Source organism: Myxocyprinus asiaticus, chromosome 11 (genome assembly GCF_019703515.2).
Source record: "Myxocyprinus asiaticus isolate MX2 ecotype Aquarium Trade chromosome 11, UBuf_Myxa_2, whole genome shotgun sequence".
In the NCBI taxonomy this organism is placed as follows: Eukaryota; Metazoa; Chordata; class Actinopteri; order Cypriniformes; family Catostomidae; genus Myxocyprinus; species Myxocyprinus asiaticus.
Genome location: NC_059354.1, coordinates 10,899,196 through 10,918,294, shown reverse-complemented (window position 1 = coordinate 10,918,294; position 19,099 = coordinate 10,899,196). Strand labels below are relative to the sequence as shown.

The 19,099-nt window shown below is 37.4% G+C and overlaps 1 protein-coding gene across 3 annotated transcripts in view; it reads left to right on the top strand.

Annotated features, from left to right (window-relative positions):
* Positions 1–19,099, top strand: part of LOC127447813 (E3 ubiquitin-protein ligase MYCBP2-like) — a 203,718-nt gene that overhangs the window by 69,439 nt on the left and 115,180 nt on the right. For all 3 annotated transcript variants that reach the window (XM_051709885.1, XM_051709883.1, XM_051709884.1), the window contains exons 18-27: positions 1,501–1,605; positions 9,019–9,138; positions 9,302–9,383; positions 11,656–11,773; positions 11,876–12,080; positions 12,175–12,328; positions 12,643–12,815; positions 14,672–14,797; positions 14,904–15,031; positions 15,134–15,225. In XM_051709885.1, the coding sequence (XP_051565845.1) occupies positions 1,501–1,605; positions 9,019–9,138; positions 9,302–9,383; positions 11,656–11,773; positions 11,876–12,080; positions 12,175–12,328; positions 12,643–12,815; positions 14,672–14,797; positions 14,904–15,031; positions 15,134–15,225 (1,303 nt within the window). The remainder of the gene's footprint in view (positions 1–1,500; positions 1,606–9,018; positions 9,139–9,301; positions 9,384–11,655; positions 11,774–11,875; positions 12,081–12,174; positions 12,329–12,642; positions 12,816–14,671; positions 14,798–14,903; positions 15,032–15,133; positions 15,226–19,099) is intronic.

The window sequence follows — 19,099 nt, the reverse complement described above, 5'->3', positions numbered from 1 at the left end:
TGAGTCCCTGGTCTGTGGGCCTGTCTTAGGTATCAGCTTGAGCACGTAAGTGTCTCTTAATATCTCCAGAGCCCGAGAATTTTGAATTCTTTGCCATGTTGACTTCAAAGAACAGATATGTAGAAGGGTGTATCAAATCTCACCAGTTTATGACATAAAAATAATTAAAAACTAGCTCGCCGTTTACACGTCTGCTCCTCGCGTGGTGTCATGTGACTACAATTTTATTGTTTATTAAACATTAGCTTCTTCATCATTGAACATAATTTTGCTGTTGACACTGTTTTATAAAAGCTATAATCAACACAAGTCCGTGTGTTACAGCAATTTTACCATGGTTAAGGGTTTTTAGATGCTCTGCTTTGCACCATGTTGTTATAATAGTGTTATAACATGTTTTATAATGATGTTATTAATAGCGTCTCTCATTAAAACTTATGTAGCCAGTTCAGCTCAAACTGCCAATGAATCAATTCAAAATTCTGATTCAACAGTTTGTTTTTATTATCAGTCAAAAATGTTTCCGGAAGTCTTTACGTATTATTTGCCATGTTTTTTTGTTTTTGTTTTTGCTATGTTTTGTTATATTGGTGCATTTAATTTAAAATAATGAATTATGTGTTTTCTTTTTTTTTTTTTAACTTAGTGAAAAACAGTGTGGAAAACATTGTAAATTACTCGTACCGTAATTTTTTTTTTCATGAAAAAGTCATGAAAATTAACAAAAACCTAATAAGTTATGGAAATTTCTATTGTGAATTGTTATTTTATTTAAATTTTTTTTTATAGTTTTTCTTGGCCAATTCTCTATTAAAAGATTTCTAAAAATCCTTACGCAATATGACTGGAACAGTCATGAATAAAGTCATGGAAATTAATTGGTCAAAAGGTGTGGGAACCCTTTTTCTAGATTTTTACTGTGTTTTAGTTCTGGCATTAAACAAATTGAGAATGTTTAAGTGAAAAACTGGTTCCTCTGATTGAAGAAAAACCCTCGGTTTAAGCCATTTTAAAGTAAATACATAAATATCGAGAGACGCATATATCAAATATTGTCAAAATGCTGAAATATATAAAGATTTATTCTTTTTTATCTATATTGCCCAGCCCTTATCATGTTGTTAAGTCAGGTCACAACATTTTTGACCATAATCTGATGTTAGAATGCAGTTGAACACTGCTTGCATTAGGCAGGATTTCACATTCAGACACCTGTTGTCATTGACTATTCTCCAGTTCACTTTCTATCATATACAACCTTGATTACGAGCACGTCATGCATTCTCCATTATTATTCCTTTCCTCTGGGTTCAAGGATGGAGCTTCTAAATAATACCCCCACCCTCACATGTGCTGGTTTCCTCTGGGAGTGGGCTGCTTGTGGATGTTCCCTTCTCGCTTGTGTTTTCATAATGAACCATGTGTTATATACCATGTTTTATTTTCCATTTGTGAGATACTTTGCCCCATGCATGTGAAGGTTTCTCTCTCCCCCCTCAGGCCCCCTTGTTTTCCCCGGTCCCCTTTTTATGAACCAGCGTGAGCAAGTGCTAGCCAGACTAAGACCCCTTCAGGCCTTTAAGCTAATGCAGGAGAAACTCAAAGGTACTGCGGTCTGCATAATGCCCCTCTCTCTCCCTTCCTTCCGCAAACTCTGTCCTGTCAACTCTTCTAGTTTCTCTGGACACAGTAAATATTCTCACAGTGTCTATCTCCCTCTCTTCCTCTGTCTCAATTGTGAAAAAAAAAAAAAAAAAAAAACTTACTCTTGGTCTTACCTCTTAACTAGTCTCTTTCCACAAATAGTGTTCACTTTCTTTTCTAAAAACATTATAGGCACAAATGCATGTTTTTTGTGAGAACTGTTAAACGTCCTTATTTTGACAGTATGTAGAATCGCTCATCCTTCACAGTTAGATTGGGACAAGAGGATAGTCAGGCATCACATTAATTATTCTGGGCAAAACAGTGGCCATGTATGGTATTCTTGCTTAAAATAGCACCAGGTGTCATTTTTTAATTTTTTTTTTAATCACATCTCAAACTGACTTTAAAGTTGACAGTTTGAGTCAAGCATAGTTTTCAGAAGGGCCTAAAATAAATCCCAATGCATGGTCATTATAAATAGAACACTATGCCTTGTAGTTATATTTAGAAACATTTAAATAATATCCTCACAGAGAGGCCTGACTTCTTGCTGAAAGTTTCCATCTGAAAGTGTCTTCATGTGCGGCCAATCCAGCCAATCCAGTGGTACATGGAACTCTCCGTTCTACTCTTTACATTATTAGGGGTCCAAGCAGTGAAGCTGCTGGAACCCTATTGCAATTGTACTGATTTTCTTCTTTTTTTTTCTGCCCTAAAAGTGTCTGTGTGTCAGAGACCCTAAGTCGTGGAGACACCAAATTTGGCAGGATGCTCCCAACCCATCCCCCCCCCCCACTACTCAGGCACACAAACACTCACCCATCTGACCCTAGGTGGCGCTGTAATAAACACTTTTACGTTTTGGCTCATATTTCTGCATCCATAATGGCTAGAATCAAAAAAATGTCCTCTGATTCCTTGAGTCAAGCCTTACAAAATGTATATCTCCAATTTAATTTCCATCTATAATGTTTTTCCCACCATTTTGAATTTTTTTTGTCTGATCAGCAAGCAATCATCTACAGACCCCCCCTGACAAAAAGTTGTCAAAAGAATTTTGATACGTCAAATAGTTCCGAAGATATTAATGATACAATTCCTTCGGTTTAATGCGATTTGAGTAATTGATCAATATCTACACAATGCAAACTCCAAAATAACCAAACTCGGTACACACAGTCAACAGGACATTTAGAAGACGTCAGCAAAGTTTCGTACAATTTCACCCCTAGGGGGTGCTACAACTAAAAAACTGTCATAACTTTACATTCGTTTGAGCGACAAAGTTCAAATTAAATTAGCATCTTCTTTGATTCAAATGCTAACATATTCTTAAATCGATTCAAATGACAAATTAACAAAAATGGCTGCCAATGGCCAATCATATTTCAGCACCTTATAACTCGTATTGGGAATGGCTGAGGGTTTTGGAAATTACTATACACAAGCAGGGTGTCAACTCGAAGCCACATATAAAATGTTGTGACAGTCGGCCATATGGTGGCAGTATAATTAGCTAATTCGCATTTTTTCTCATAACTCTGGAACCGTATAGGCTACAATACAAATTGGTGGCTTCTCTGAATCCACCAGTGCCCCCAATGATATGGCCACAAGGATTTCCATCCCTGCAAGAAACTTTATTATCACAAATATTGTTTTGAAAACCTACTTTTTCAAACTCGTCCTAGGCTGTTTTTTTTCCGATTCGCACAACATTTTTTATACATCATCTACAGACCCTCCAGACAAAAAGTTGTCAAAAGAATTTTGATATTTCAAATCGTTCTGAAGATATAATCAAATAAGTTTTGGGCTGTGGTCCATTATAACTAATTGGCCTGTATCTTGTTAGGACAATTTTCAAAGTTAGCAAAACTGAAAAAAATAAACAAACAAAAACATGGGAAAAGGAACATTCTGAGGCCACATGCAAAATTACATACATTTGGCTAGAGCTATAAAAAGAAATAGCTATTTATAAAACTGCATTTTTTTAAGCTATAAGAAATATGGAGATAAAACAGGCTGTTTTACTGTTTGTCTACCAGAGAGAGCCACACGACAAGAAATGTCTTCAAAGACAGACAGTTATATTCTGCCTTTCAGCCACTCCTTGTAAATCAGATAAATTAATAAATTAAAAGCTTTTTTTCTTAATTTCTCCTTTGGAAGAATAGCTTCTGTTGTTCTTATTTGTCAATTACCAGAGCTTCAGTAATTTTAGTTCCTTGTCATGTCACAAATGTTATTTATACTTTTACGGTGTGCACGTTCCTGCACTGGTAAAAAATATAGGTTGTTTTATCTACTATAAAGCGCCCTGTAATAATATGCTTTGGTGATATTAATAGCCTGCGAATTTACACGTTGTTAAGTTGGTAAAAGCCTTTAAATCAGCACATTCAAACGATACTGGTTAACAAGACACCAGAAAATGTGGCACTCCACGAACCTACGTAATATTTGAGTTGGGCTCTCTGCGTCGTCATTCAAAACTGTTTGCATCCATATGGCCAAAGGAAGTTCATAGTTGTTGCTTCTTCCCCGAATACAATTTAATATGTTAATATTGCGATTGTAGATTGTGTGTATCAACCACACATCATTCGACTCTGAGGTGGTGGGGTGTGGTTGAGCGGCGGTTTGTGAATGGAGAGTGATATCAGGCGATGAGATTGGTGAAGATCATCACCTGGCAATGATTGTGTCTAACAGCTGTTTGTCATTACAGTGAGAGTTGACGAGGTTTAAGAGCGAACCACCAGCGAAAGGAGAGCCCCGCACACACCTGTTGCACCTGTGTTTCATGAGTGTGCTAAGAAGCCTGTTTTTTTGTTGATTATAAAAATGTAAGATATCTTTTGAGTTAAAGTTGACCGTTCCCCGATTCCTCCTTTTCCACCCCATGAACTTGACCAGTTTACAGGCTCCTAATGAAACCATCCTAAATGAATTCACAAACTCACTTGTGTAGGCATAGTAACGGGAGAGTTTATTCGTAATATTTCAACAAACAGCATGAAAGACGAGCTTGTGTACGTAATTGCACTAATTTGCACAACAGGGAAAAACAGTTGAAAATAATAATGAGACAGCGGTTCGGGAGACATGGGTGATGTTTTTATTAGGGATGTACAGAACGACTAATTTCACTGACGTTTAAACGAAAATTTTGAAGTCGACAAGTCTAAAAAGAAACCAACCTTCAGAAAACAAAAAAATGTGTTTATGCGACCCATTTAAAATACTTAACCTATTCCAAATCCGACACTAAATTCCGCTGAAGAGGGGCATTTATCTGCGATGTGCTTGCTTTGCATTATGATGATTGTACATTAAATATAGAACATGACACACATTCACTGAATCAACGTTAGTGAATATTTAACAGGCATAATTATTGAAAACAATTAAATGAATAGTGCAGGACCAATAGAGCAACCATAATAGCCTGTTCTAAATGGAATTCACCACGTAAAATTTACTTAACATATTGAAACAGTCAGGAAATTGTTGAAAATAATTTACGGGAGAGAAAAAATGTGCGCTGAAAAGTTGTGTATTTCATGACATGCAGTTGTGCATTAGCCATTGATCTGATATGACAGCTGTTCAGTAAAAACGTTAACCAATAACAGTTACGATGTTAAAAAAAAATAGCTATAGGACAGAAAAAAATAGGCCTGTGATGTAGCCTACAATAAACCTAATGTGTCCTAAAAATGATGTTCACACAGAATAAAAGATAGTTTAATCCATTAAGCAGTCGGTACCTTGTTGAAAATAGCCTTCTTAATCAACAGATTTAAAAAAAAATGTCATAACTAGCCTAAAACAGTAATTTTCTAGGCTACTTACTCAAAAGCATAAATTATTTGATAGCTAAATTAACACGTCGACATGGTCCGGTGAAAGACGGGACTTGACTCACCTGAGGCTGCTATCCTGCACTTGAAAAAGCCAGCACAGCGGAAAAATAACATACAAGCACGCACAGATTTAAAGAAGTCTCAAATGTAAAAACATCCATAGGGACTTTTAAACATTTGGAAAGCCGATTCCTGCACCATCACCGAAGTGATTTCATAGCTACTTTTCTGAGTTTGCTTGTCTAGCGAGAGGACATTTTCCTGCGCGCGCCGCGAGTGAGAGAGGGAAGAAGCACGCGCAGCCTGAGGTGAAATGATACTTTGTATCTGCTCCAGATATCCTCTTTTTAAAATAATATTTGTATTGTTCCATTTAAAATATGCTGCGGATCTGTGTGGGTTTCTATTACTGTATTGTCCCGTGAACAGTCTGAATTCAGCGTGGACTGACAACCAGCAAAACCAAAGCAAAAAGCGAATGGCTACGACAAGCACTTTTGTACATCTGTTGTCAACATAATTTTTCAAAATAAAAGTTCCACACTGAATGAACTAAATTTTTTAATTAATATGAACATGAAATACATTGTAAAAATAAAGAAAAGTAAATAAATTAATAGTACAAAATAAAATATTTTACTACACTTTTAGGATATCAAATAATGGTGAAATTATCTTTATATTCATATGCTTATAAAAAACACAAATAATTGAAGATTCATTTTAATATCTACTACATAGCTAATGGTAAAACTGTGCATATTATGCACAGTCTAAATGCAGTTTGGAACAAAACATTTATATATGTGATCTCTGTGATAGATGGTCCTTTCTATTCCAGTAAACTTCAGTTTATTTGGGCGGTGGGGGTTCTGGTGTTCTGCGTGCTTTTTGTTCAGAAATTTATTTATTTTTTTTACAGTTTCAATTTATTCGAAAAACCTACTTTTATGATCTCGTCCTAGGCCATTTGCCTGATTCTCACGGAACTTAGTATATATCATCAGTGTTGGGTAAGTTACTCTAAAAAAGTAATTAATTGCTAACTACTAATTACATCTACAGTGTAATTAGATTACTGTACTAATTACTCTGTCTGAAAAGTAATTGCATTACTTATTACTAATTACTTTCTAAAACCCTTGTCAACCTCGACTAGATAAAAAATACAAGGATATACATGAAATTGTTCTTTTAATTTCTTCAAATCATATAAAAACAAATAAATTATTCCATGAACTGGCCAAAGAATTTAAGGGGGCAGTGTTTAACTGGAAAACATATATTTTAACATTAGACTTTAAATTTCTATTTTAAATTCACTATTGTTTTATATAGAATTGTTCTATATTCTATACAGTAGAAGTAACTAAATTACTGAAAAATGTAGAGTAATCCCTTACTTTTTCAGTGAAAAAGTTACAGTAATTAATTACATAGTAATGCATTACACCCAACACTGTATATCATCTACAGACCCTTCTGACAAAAAGTTATCAAAATAATTTTGATGCGTCGAATCGTTCCAAAGATATAAGCAAATATGTTTTGGGCGTGTAATGACTAATTAGCCTGTATCTTGTGAGTGCAATTTTCAAACGCAACAAAATGTTTACACATGGACAAGAGAACACTCTGAGGTAACATGCCGAGTTTTGTTCATTTTTTATGCTAGGGGGTGCTATAACTTAAGAAAATCCTATTTTTGCAACTCTGCTCAAAGCAGGTGAAATGTCACGCCAATAGCACAGGATCTTTTCTGTCAAATTTGATTCTTTTGGTCATCTTGCCATATGTGCTTGGCCCCCGACAATAGTCGCTTGTGGCTGTATTTAGATATCTATATTTGTGCCTTCAGAAGTCTAATTGGGAAGATGTATGGCTGTATACTTGCACTACCAGTCAAAAGTTGTAGACACCTACTTATTCTTTATTATTACTATTTTCCACATTTTAGAATAATAGTTAAAGGGATAGTTCACCCAAAAATTTAAATTCTCATCATTTATTCACCCTCATGCCATCCCAGATGTGACTTACTTTCTTCTGTAGAATATTTAGAAGAATATTTCAGCTCTGTAGGTCCATACAATGCAAGTCAATGGTGGCCAAAACATTGCATTTCCAAAAAGCATATAAACACAGCATATAAGTAAACCTGTGCGACTCCAGTGGTTAAATCCATGTCTTCTGAAGCGATATGATAGGTGTGGGTGAGAAACAGATCAACATTTAAGTCCTTTTTACTATAAATCTCCACTTTCACTTTCACTTCCACATTCTTCTTTTGATATGCATTCTTTATGCATATTGCCACCTACTGGGCTGGGAGGAGAATTTATAGTAACAAAGGACTTGAATATTGATCTCTTTCTCACCGGCACAATTTATATTTGTCTTTTTATATCATGTATGTCCTATGAAGCATACATTTTTAGATCAAACTGTTTTTAAGATCACAGGAAAGAAATTCAGTCCAAACCTTTATTTGGCAGTGCGCACACTGCTACCTCAGGCATGTTTTGAGCTGTGTGGCAGAGCATTTGCTGTTCTCCTCCATTTTAATTCATGTGGAGTGAATCAAGCTCACTTATCATGTGTTCCCTCATTGGGTTTGTGCCACAAATCAATGACAAATCTCTTTTATTAACCCCTGAGAGAGAAAACGTTTAAGGAGAGGGAATTAACTTCCCATGTAAATCATCTCCAAGTCAAAGGTTGTTTTACAAATAATCAATCACTTTGACAGACTGGGTTGTAAAGCTTAATAATTTAGGCCCGCTGCATTATTATTATCGAGTTGAAGTCTGTAACAACCTGGACTAGAGAAAACATAGACTATTGAGGTGAATAAAGATTTGAAGAACTAAAGTCATGCACAATATTGGTATTGTTAATGTATCATTCATATTACAAGAACATAAACCTGGGCTTTTCTCTTTCTCTTGCTCTTCTTTTATCGCATTGTGAGAGGTCTTGCAATCTGGTCGCTTGATTCAATGAACACTATTTCAAGAATTATTCCACTGGATTGCACTCGGGTTCTCTTTTTTTTTTCTCTTCTCTCTAAATCCTCAGTCGCGCATCTTTCCCAGTCTACTTTTACACTTGAAAATTTCATTTTGTCCACATTTCTTCACTTCTGTTCCCTATAAGCATCCTTTATTGTGGGAATGTTTCTAAAGTAGGGAATCACAGCAGACCAGAAACCATAATTTTATTTGTTAAAATGATAGAAAGCATTTTTATTTCTCTGGAAACAAGACTTGTCTTATACCTAGTCTTTTTGCTTCACAAGTAAATGTGTCTTGTTTAAAGATTTTTTGAAGTGCAGTATTTCATTTTTTTCTTTCCTCTGAGGCACCATCTCATTTCTCTTCTCAGGTGGTTAACAGGCTTTGGCTTCACTCACTACCTAGAGACATGCATCTCTTCTCTCTGTCCTTGTCTGCCTTTTCCCGTCCATCTGCACAGACTCACCCTCCGTTCTGTGTTACAGATGGCAGCAGTGAACGCGGGGACAAAGATGCCAGTAAGATCACTACCTATCCTCCAGGGGCCATGCGCTTTGACTGTGAGCTGCGAGCCGTGCAGGTCAGCTGTGGCTTCCACCACTCAGGTGAGTGAAAATCACTTCTGACCTAAATAACTTGACAGGAGACCATAGTTCATGTTCCTAGCCTTATTTTGGATCAATATTTGATGCTCCTGTTTTTTTAGATATGACAAGTATAAATTGAAATACTGTCTGACTGTTTGTAATGGGAAACCTCTCTTTGCAGTGGTATTAATGGAGAATGGAGATGTTTACACCTTTGGTTATGGACAGCATGGACAACTCGGACATGGAGATGTTAATTCGAGGTAATAGAGTTACCTATGTAATTATGTATGTAATTAAACCATTCTAGTACTGATTCAGGTTCATTTCAAAATTTGTTAACAGAGCTGAACCATTTGTTTTCAGTATTTTTTCCCAACCAGGGCTCGACATTAACGCTAAAGTGCATTTTTGAGGGGGCAAGAGAAAGAGCATCTTACTTGCCGGACCGGACAAGTAGCCTGAATATAACGTCAATAATGAAAAAATAACCGGCTATATTTGTGATATAGACTAGGCCTGTGTCACTTATTTCAAAGTTTATATTCTTATTCTGCTGTTGAAAATAATCCAGAGCACGTCATTTTATCATTCGCTAGTGATCTAGTAGCTGCGCGCTGTTTGACTGACAGGCGGCTTATTTGTGTGCGCTGAACATGTAGAAAAACGCATACATGGTCAAATACATTTCAAAGTTTGTCCAAAATGCCATCTTGGTGATGTGGTCATGTAAACACAGAGAGTTATGTCTAAAATGAACGTAAACAGTGGGGGGAAAAGCAGATTTCTATAAAAATGTCGGACTTGTACGTGTAAATATAACCTAATAGACCTACTGCTGTCTTGTGTGTCCTTAATATTAATCAAACATCCATAACAAGAAAACGAGAAAACTCACTGCTCTTGACTGGATAACTTTGGTAGTAGAAAACAAACTTTAGTATAAAAGTATTGATGTATTATAATCATAAAGGGAACACAAGTAATAGTTTAATGTCGAATTCTTTCTGTATGTTTACTTGAATTCTTGATACTGCTGTTAAAAACTTGAATAGTTACTTGAGAACTTAAACAATTCTTACATAATTAACTAATTAGTTATTTGTTGCGGTATTGAAGCTGGTATTACAAATCATAAAATTTCACTACAGACTACTGACATTTTGGTATTGTGACAATGTATACAGTACAGTATATTGTGCATGGTAAATCTTGCTGCAATAACATGATGAAAAAGAAGATTTTATTCCATAGATCTGTGAGCAACCTTGCTGTAAATTATGGCAACGGAAGCTTTTCTTTATTTGACTACTGTGCACAATATAATGTAACTAACATTTGATAATAGCATCCTCCTCTACCCAGTGCAGTTTACATTTCTATCATGGAGAATCGAGTTGATTGCTTAGGTATAATACTATTAGGTTAGGCATCTGTCATAATTTTAGAAAATATTCAACAGAAACTTTGACATGTTACTACTTGAGCATGTAACTGAAATGTCCTTTTTTCTCTCCGGACAAGTAACTTTTTTTACTCGGACAAGTGAATGACCAATTTACTTTTCTGAAGGACAAGCACATCACAATGCATAATGTCGATCCCTGCCAACCCTACGGTTTGTTATAAACAGAGGGCTTCCTTGCTCATAGAAAACCAAGAAATATCAGGGAATTTGATAATTGTGATTTCAAAGTCTTGTAAATTTCTATAGTTAATATATACTGTATTTTTCTAGTTATGATCAGCTCTAAAATATTTCATCAGCTAGTATCTTTGTGAGTGCTCTTTCCAGTGTTTACATCAAAAGTTTACAGCTTTAATGTAAGCTTAAAAAAACGTAATCACTCTTTTGCTAATAGAGGTAGACTGATATATCGGCACAGTTGCTTTTTGAAACTAATGGTTACTGGCAAAAATCAAAGCCATTAGTTGCTGATAGCTTTTTTTAATTATTATTATTCCTTTTTATGAGGTTATAAAAATGAGTGCTCCAAAGAGACTAGATATATGTTAATCACAAGTTAATGTTCATGTTGATTTTGAAAAGGGAAAATGTCTGTTTTATTACCAAATCTCTGATAATTAACTGTTGATGAATTACTGCTTATACAGTATTTAGTAGCCCTTATTACAATGTTTACTTTATAGTGTTTCTATTGTAATAAATTGTAGATGATTCTAAGTCAGAGTGAATGTTCTATTTCCCTTATGTGTTTGTATTAGATGGTAGCCTTTTCAAAATAACAGTCCTGCTGTATTTCGGGCTTGTTTATTATTGGGATTTTGGTTGCACAATAAACTGCATCTGGTATTTTATTAATTTTAGACTCGTTGCATTTATGACTGTGCCTGTCACAGTAAGGAAAGACTATGAATTTTGTTTAACTTTCAGTAATACATTTGAAAAACTATCGGCCGATTAATCTGTTATCGGCTTTCCCCCACTGCTTAGTTATCGGTATTGGCAAATTCCACTATCGGTTGACATCTATTTGCTAATATATGGATCATTTGGTTTTGCTCTGCACCCAGGGGGTCTCCCACTCTGGTTCAGGCTCTGCCCAGCCCTAGTACTCAGGTGACAGCAGGCAGTAACCACACTGCAGTGCTTCTCATGGATGGGCAAGTCTTCACCTTTGGGAGTTTCTCGGTGAGTTAGCTATTTTCCCCCTAAAACCAAACTACTTCAGATTTTTTATACATTGGCCTTTGGTTGAGAACCTGAAGATATAACTTTTCTTTAACTCAACAGAAAGGGCAGTTAGGGCGACCCATTCTAGACATGCCCTACTGGAACGCCAAACCCTCTCCAATGCCCAACATTGGTGCCAAGTACGGCCGCAAGGCCACTTGGATCGGAGCCAGTGGAGATCAGACCTTCCTTAGAATCGACGAGGCGCTCATCAACTCCCACGTCCTGGCCACATCTGAGATTTTTGCCAGCAAACACATAATTGGTACTTTCTCATGCTTGACAAGGTCTTTGCGTAAAGCTGTCCTGTGTGTGTCTTATCGTTTCCTTTGACTGTTGACACCCTTTCTGTTCTCTAGGTTTGGTTCCCACATCTGTATCAGATCCGCCTCCCTTCAAATGCCTTCTGATCAACAAACTGGATGGGAGCTGCCGCACCTTCAATGACTCAGAGCAGGAGGATCTGCAGGGCTTCGGCCTCTGTTTGGACCCTGTGTATGATGTCATCTGGAGGTGAGGCTCATGGAGTCAGCATGCCATTAGATTCTTGTTCATGCCTTAAAACAATGTACACATTTTCTTGTGGTCAATGAAATGCTTCCAGTGGTCTACGTTTGTTCAAGAGTCACAAAAGAGTATTTAAGGAATAGTTCACTCAAAAATAAAAGTAATCATCAATTACTCACCCTCATGTCTTTCCGATCCTGTATTCTCTTTCTTCCAAACACAAAAGGATAATATGGTAATAATATTTGTGTGTGTTCATTGATCAGTTTTAAAGGCCTAATCGAGCATAACGGTTCTTAACAAGCTGTCTTGTCTTCCAGGTTCCTACCAGCTACACGTGAGATGTGTTGCTATAACGCAGTGATTGCAGATGCCCGTGTGCCCCCTGCCTCAGACATCCAGGCCCTCTGCAGCATCCTCAGTCCTGAGCTGGCTCTTCCCTCGGGCTCTCATGCCACCACTACCCGTTCCCATGGAGCTCTGCACATCCTGGGTACAACATCATCCTATGACTGTCACTCACTGCACCTTAACGGGCACTCTTTTGAACCACAACACACAGTGCAACAACTGTAGTCCGATTCATGTACAAATGACCTGAACAAATGACTCCGAGCCAGTTCTTTTTAATTATTCAGACGAAGAGACTAACAAATAACTCTCAAACTCATATGAGTCATTCGTTTGTATTGAAATACGTTTTCTGCACTTACTGAATCGATTGAGGTTCTTAACTTGCTCACTGCTCACAAGTCATTACTTTTGTCATGCCCAACTCAAAATTAACAGTGAATTGTTACTGTTCATGCACACATACATATTGGTCTGATCAGCTTCTGATTTCGCTTCGCAGTTTTTCCACCATAAAATTAGATCCTCGTCTGTGGTTTGCATGACACCAACAAGAACCCAATACAAATTGAGTAGAATTCAATAAGAACCAAAATATTACAAGTATTACCTTGTAATATAACTTGGCTTTGCTTTAAAAGCACAAACACCATGATATTTCTTCTTTTCTCATTCAACACCTCAACTACACACATCCACAGCGGCCCCAGTTGACTCAGTTGTAACTGAGATATTTGGTGAGAGATTCAGAGGGAAAACCGTGTAACTCTGCAATGCTCACAGCAGGGAAATGCGGAAAGTTTTTAATTTGCAATTTTTATTTTGTTTTTAATACTCTAGTAGCTGGTACAGAACGAGAACACTATTACTCGATTGCACGTGCACATCCCTAATTGTAACCAATCACAGAATTGTTCGTTGAGTACATAAGCCTATCAGTAATGGTGCTACAAAACTAGAACTTCCCATTATAATATAACGATATAACAGTGATAGGGGGCCTGGGAGGCTCAGAGAGTTTTGACGCTGACTACCACACCTGGGGTCATGAGTTCGAATCCAGGGCGTGCTGAGTGACTCCAGCCAGGTCTCCTAAGCAACCATATTGGCCCGGTTGCTAGGGTGGGTAGAGTCACATGAGGTAACCTCCTCATGGTCGCTATAATGTGGTTCTCGCTCTTGGTGGGGCACGTGGTGAGTTGTGCGTGGATGCCGCGGAGAATAGCGTGAAGCCTCCACATGCGCTATGTCTCCGTGGTAAGGCGCTCAACAAGCCACGTGATAAAATGCACGGATTGACTGTCTCAGACGTGGAGGCAACTGAAATTTGTCCTCCGCCACCCATATTGAGGCAAGTTACTACACCACCACGAGGACTTAGAGCGCATTGGGTATTGGGCATTCCAAAAAAAAAAAAAAACGATATAACAGTGATAATTAAGGAACAAAGTTTTATGCTTGTTTTTGGAGGTGTAGCTTACATAAAAAATATTGATTGTAATTTTCCCCACACAATAAAGGAATTTAATGTAAATTCTGTTAATCGAAATTATTAATCATGTGTACAATATCAAGGGAAATAATTGACAACTATGATTTTTTGTCATAATCGTGCAGCCCTACCCCCTTAAGATTTATCTTTGCAAGATAAATTTCCATTATAAATATACTTATAATCCATTCATTTGATATAATCCACACATTCATTATTAATAAAAATAATTGAATATGATTGAAAATTTAAATTTTTACCTAAAATGTTTGTGTGGTTTGCGTATTCATGCTCATTAGAGTATCACTTTTTGAAATGGGTTGCGAGTCGAGTCGATTCTCCCATGCGCTGCGCGAGGAGTGCTGTTTAAATGATGGGCGGAGCTTCCGCTTATCTAGAGCATTCTTAAATCTCTCTCTTATGAGGCTCCATTTCAGTTAGGATGGAACAGACTCATAAGGTCTCAGTTGTGATTGGATAATTTAAATGCTTTGCTCTGTGTGCAGGTTGTCTTGACACACTGGCTGCTATGCAAGAGCTGAAGATGGGCGTGGCCAGTGCTGAGGAAGACACCCAGGCTGTGATGAAGGTCTACTCCAAAGAGGACTACAGTGTGGTCAACCGCTTTGAGAGTAAGATCGTACAAAAACACATGTATTCTTGTGATACAGCTATTACAACCGTGCTGAACATGTGAGGTTGTGTATGATTGACGTTTTGCTCAATTTGTGTTTGCAGGTCATGGAGGCGGCTGGGGTTACTCTGCACACTCTGTCGAGGCCATCCGCTTTTGTGCTGATGCTGACATCTTATTAGGGGGTTTGGGTCTTTTTGGTGGCCGAGGGGAGTACACGGCAAAGATCAAGGTCAGATGCTATCTGAGTGTCTACTTAGTTTTCACACTAAGCCCTTTTCATTCTCATGTTTGTTTGTGAATTTGTGTTTGACGTCTGCGTTTGACTTTGCAGCTGTTTGAGCTGGGCCCTGATGGAGGAGACCATGAGACAGATGGAGACCTACTGGCCGAAACCGATGTTCTGGCCTACGACTGTGCTGCTAGGTATGCCTCGTAGAAGACTTGTTAAGCCTCGCCTCATTTTACGAGGATGGATTATTTACGATGGATTATTGTCTTCATTCACACCGCAGCTGAAAGTGGCCCAAATCTGATTGTTTTCACTCACATGTGACACCGCATCCGATCTGGACCACCTTCATATGTGGGGAAAAAAATGGATACGTATCAGATTTATTTCCAATGTGCCTTCAGTGTGAACAGCCAGGTCAGATTTAATGTGATTTTTACATTAACTCAACATTTGTCATTTGCGCACTTGATTTCCAGCATAAATAGCCGTTTTATTGTTTGAAACTTTGAATTGCGAGTCATATGTTTTCTAGTTAATGCAATCAGTTCTTTTTTAAGATAAAATTATAGGCTCAGCAGTTGGGTACAGTGATTCGTTTGGAGTACACATAATAAAATATGCACATTAAAAGACACCAAGATAGGTTTATGTACAGTAAATGGTCTGCTCGCACAGACAGTGCAGTTTCTATATTTCTCAACTGTATCAAAATGCGAATGCAAGTCAATGGAAATCTATATTAATTATAGACATCATCTCTTCTTACCTTATATACAATGCATTCATAATGTATACAGACCCCTTCATTTTTTTCACATTTTGTTTTGTTGCAGCCAGTGTTGGGTGTAAAAGTGAAGTAAGGGATTACTCTTAATTGTTTAAAAATGTAATTACAGTTACTTATGATGTACTTGTTTTACATACTGTATAGACTTTAAACAATTCTATATAAAACAATATTGAATTGAAAATGTGAAATTAATGTCTAATGACAACATTTGTTTTCTTACTCAACGTGGCCCCTTTAAATGCATTAGCAATATGCCTGCGTGCGTGAGCTTGAGCCACTATGTTGAGAAATTGCTCAAGTGAAAAGATGTCGGAAGATACCAATGGCTTTTTTACGAAATGGAAATATCCCCATTCCTATGAGTTTGTGACAAATGCAGATAAGAAGACGAATGCAGATCCGAAGTACCTACTAAAGCACTTGACACAGCAACATAGATATACATGTTTCAGAGATCGCAAGGGCTGTTCACACTGAATGTGTTTTTGTTCACGTCTACACTGTTTCAATTGTTTTCTGATGTAATCACGCACTAGATGGACGTCATTGACTGCTGCAGCACTTAATTCTTGCTGTTTCTTTCGAGTCTAGTGCAGGACTGATGGATTTAACTTAACCTTGCCACTTCAAAATAAAAACTATATTTTTACTCCATAAATATAAATACTTTTCTGTGTCCACAGATCCCCCATTAACAAATAGACATAAACACTTTTAATATTCAACACAATAGAATGTCACAGATCACTATTTTCCATTGAAAAATCCATCTTACCCTACTTACTTGGGGAAAAAGTTATATAGAGAGTGATTGATTTTAAGTTACATATTTTTATTAACCATTTAGTAACAGTTTAAGAACAGTTCAAGAATAATTTATTAGATGTTATAGGATTTATTTGAAAGAATTAAAAGAATAATTTGATGCCTATCCTTTTATTGTCCATCTGGTCAAAGTTGATGTGGGTTTTAGAAAAGTAATTAGTTATGAGTAATTGAATTACTTTTCAGACAGGGTAAGTATAGAATAGTACATTAATCTAATTACAAAGTAGATGTAATTAGTAGTTAGAAATTACTACAGATTTTTGATAGCTTTGCAAATTTATTAAAAAGAAAAAAACTGAAATATCACATTGACATAAGTATTCAGACTCTTTGCTATGACAATTGAAATTTAGCTCAGGTGCATCCCATTTCTCTGGGTCATCTTTGAGATGTTTCTACACTTTGATTGGAGTCCATCTGTGACAAGTTCAATTGATTGGACATGATTTGGAAAGGCACACACCTGTCTATACAGTTGAAGTCAGAAGTTTACATACATTTAGACAAATACATTTAAATGTAGAAAACATTCCCTGTCTTAGGTCAGTTAGGATCACTACTTTATTTTAAAAATGTGAAATGTCAGAATAAAAGTAGAGAGAATTATTTGTTTCAGCTTTTATTTCTTTCATCACATTCCCAGTGGGTCAGAAGTTTACATACACTTTGTTAGTATTTGGTCACATTGCCTTTAAATTGTTTAACTTGGGTCAAACATTTTGGGTAGCCTTCCACAAGCTTCTCACAATAAGTAGCTGGAATTTTGGCCCATTCCTCCAGACAGAACTGATGTAACTGAGTCAGGTTTGTAGGCCTCCTTGCTCGCACACTTTTTCAGTTGTGCCCACAAATTTTCTATCGGATTGAGGTCAGGGCTTTGTGATGGCCACTCCAATACCTTGACTTTGTTGTCCTTAAGCCATTTTGCCACAACTTTGGAGGTATGCTTGGGGTCATTGTCCATTTGAAAGACCCATTTGCGACAAGCTTTAACTTTGTGGCTGATGTCTTGAGATGCTGCTTCAATATATCCACATAATTTTCCTTCTTCATGATGCTATCTATTTTGTGAAGTGCACCAGTCCCTCCTGCAGCAAAGCATCCCGACAACATGATGCTGCCACCCCCATGCTTCACGTTTGGGATGGTGTTCTTTGGCTTGCAAGCCTCACCCTTTTTCCTCCAAACATAACGATGGTCATTATGGCCAAACAGTAAAATTTTTGTTTCATCAGACCAGAGGACATTTCTCCAAAAAGATCTTTGTCCCCATGTGCATGTGCAAACTGTAGTCTGGCTTTTTTATGGTGGTTTTGGAGCAGTAGCTTCTTCCTTGCTGAGCAGTCTTTCAGGTTATGTCGATATAGGACTTGTTTTACTGTGGATATAGATACTTGTCTGCCTGTTTCCTCCAGCATCTTCACAAGGTCCTTTGCTGTTGTTCTGGGATTGATTTGCACTTTTTACACCAAACTCCATTCATCTCTAGGAGAAAGAATGCGTCTCCTTCCTGAGCGGAATGATGGCTGCGTGGTCCCATGGTGTTTACACTTGCGTATTATTGTTTGTACAGATGAACGTGGTACCTTCAGGCATTTGGAAATTGCTCCCAAGGATGAACCAGACTTGTGGAGGTCCACATTTTTGTTTCTGAGGTCTTGGCTGATTTCTTTTCATTTTCCCATCATGTCAAGCAAAGAGTCACTGAATTTGAAGGTAGGCCTTAAAATACATCCACAGGTACACCTCCTGTCAGAAGCTAATTGGCTAATTGTCTAAAGGCTTGACATCATTTTCTGGAATTTTCCAAGCTGCTTAAATGCACAGTTAACTTAGTGTATGTAAACTTCTGACCCACTGGAATTGTGATATAGTCAATTAAAAGTGAAGCAATCTATAGATGTCCTAAACGACTTGCCAAAACTATAGTTTACTAATATTAAATCTGTGGAGTGGTTAAAGATGAGTTTTAATGAATTCAACCTAAGTGTATGTAAACTTCTGACTTCAACTGCATAAGGTCTCACAGCTGAAAATGCATATCAGAGCAAAAACCAAGCCATGAGGTCAAAGGAACTGCCTGCAGAGCTCAGAGACAGGATTGTGTCGATGCACAAATCTGGAGAAGGCTACAAAAATATTTGGCTGCATTGAAGGTTCTCAAGAGCACAGTGGCCACGATAATTCTGAAATGGAAGAAGTCTGGAACAACTTGGACTCCTAGAGCTGGCCGCCCTGCCAAACTAAACAATTGGGGGAGAAGGGCCTTGGTAAGAGAGGTGACCAAAAACCCGATGGTCACTCTGTTGAGCTCCAGAGATCATGTGTGGAGATGGGAGAAACTTGCAGAAGGACAACTATCACTGCAACACGCCACCTATCTGGGTTTTATCGTAGAGTGGCCACACGGAAGCCTCTCCTCTATGCAAGACACATGAAAGCCCTCT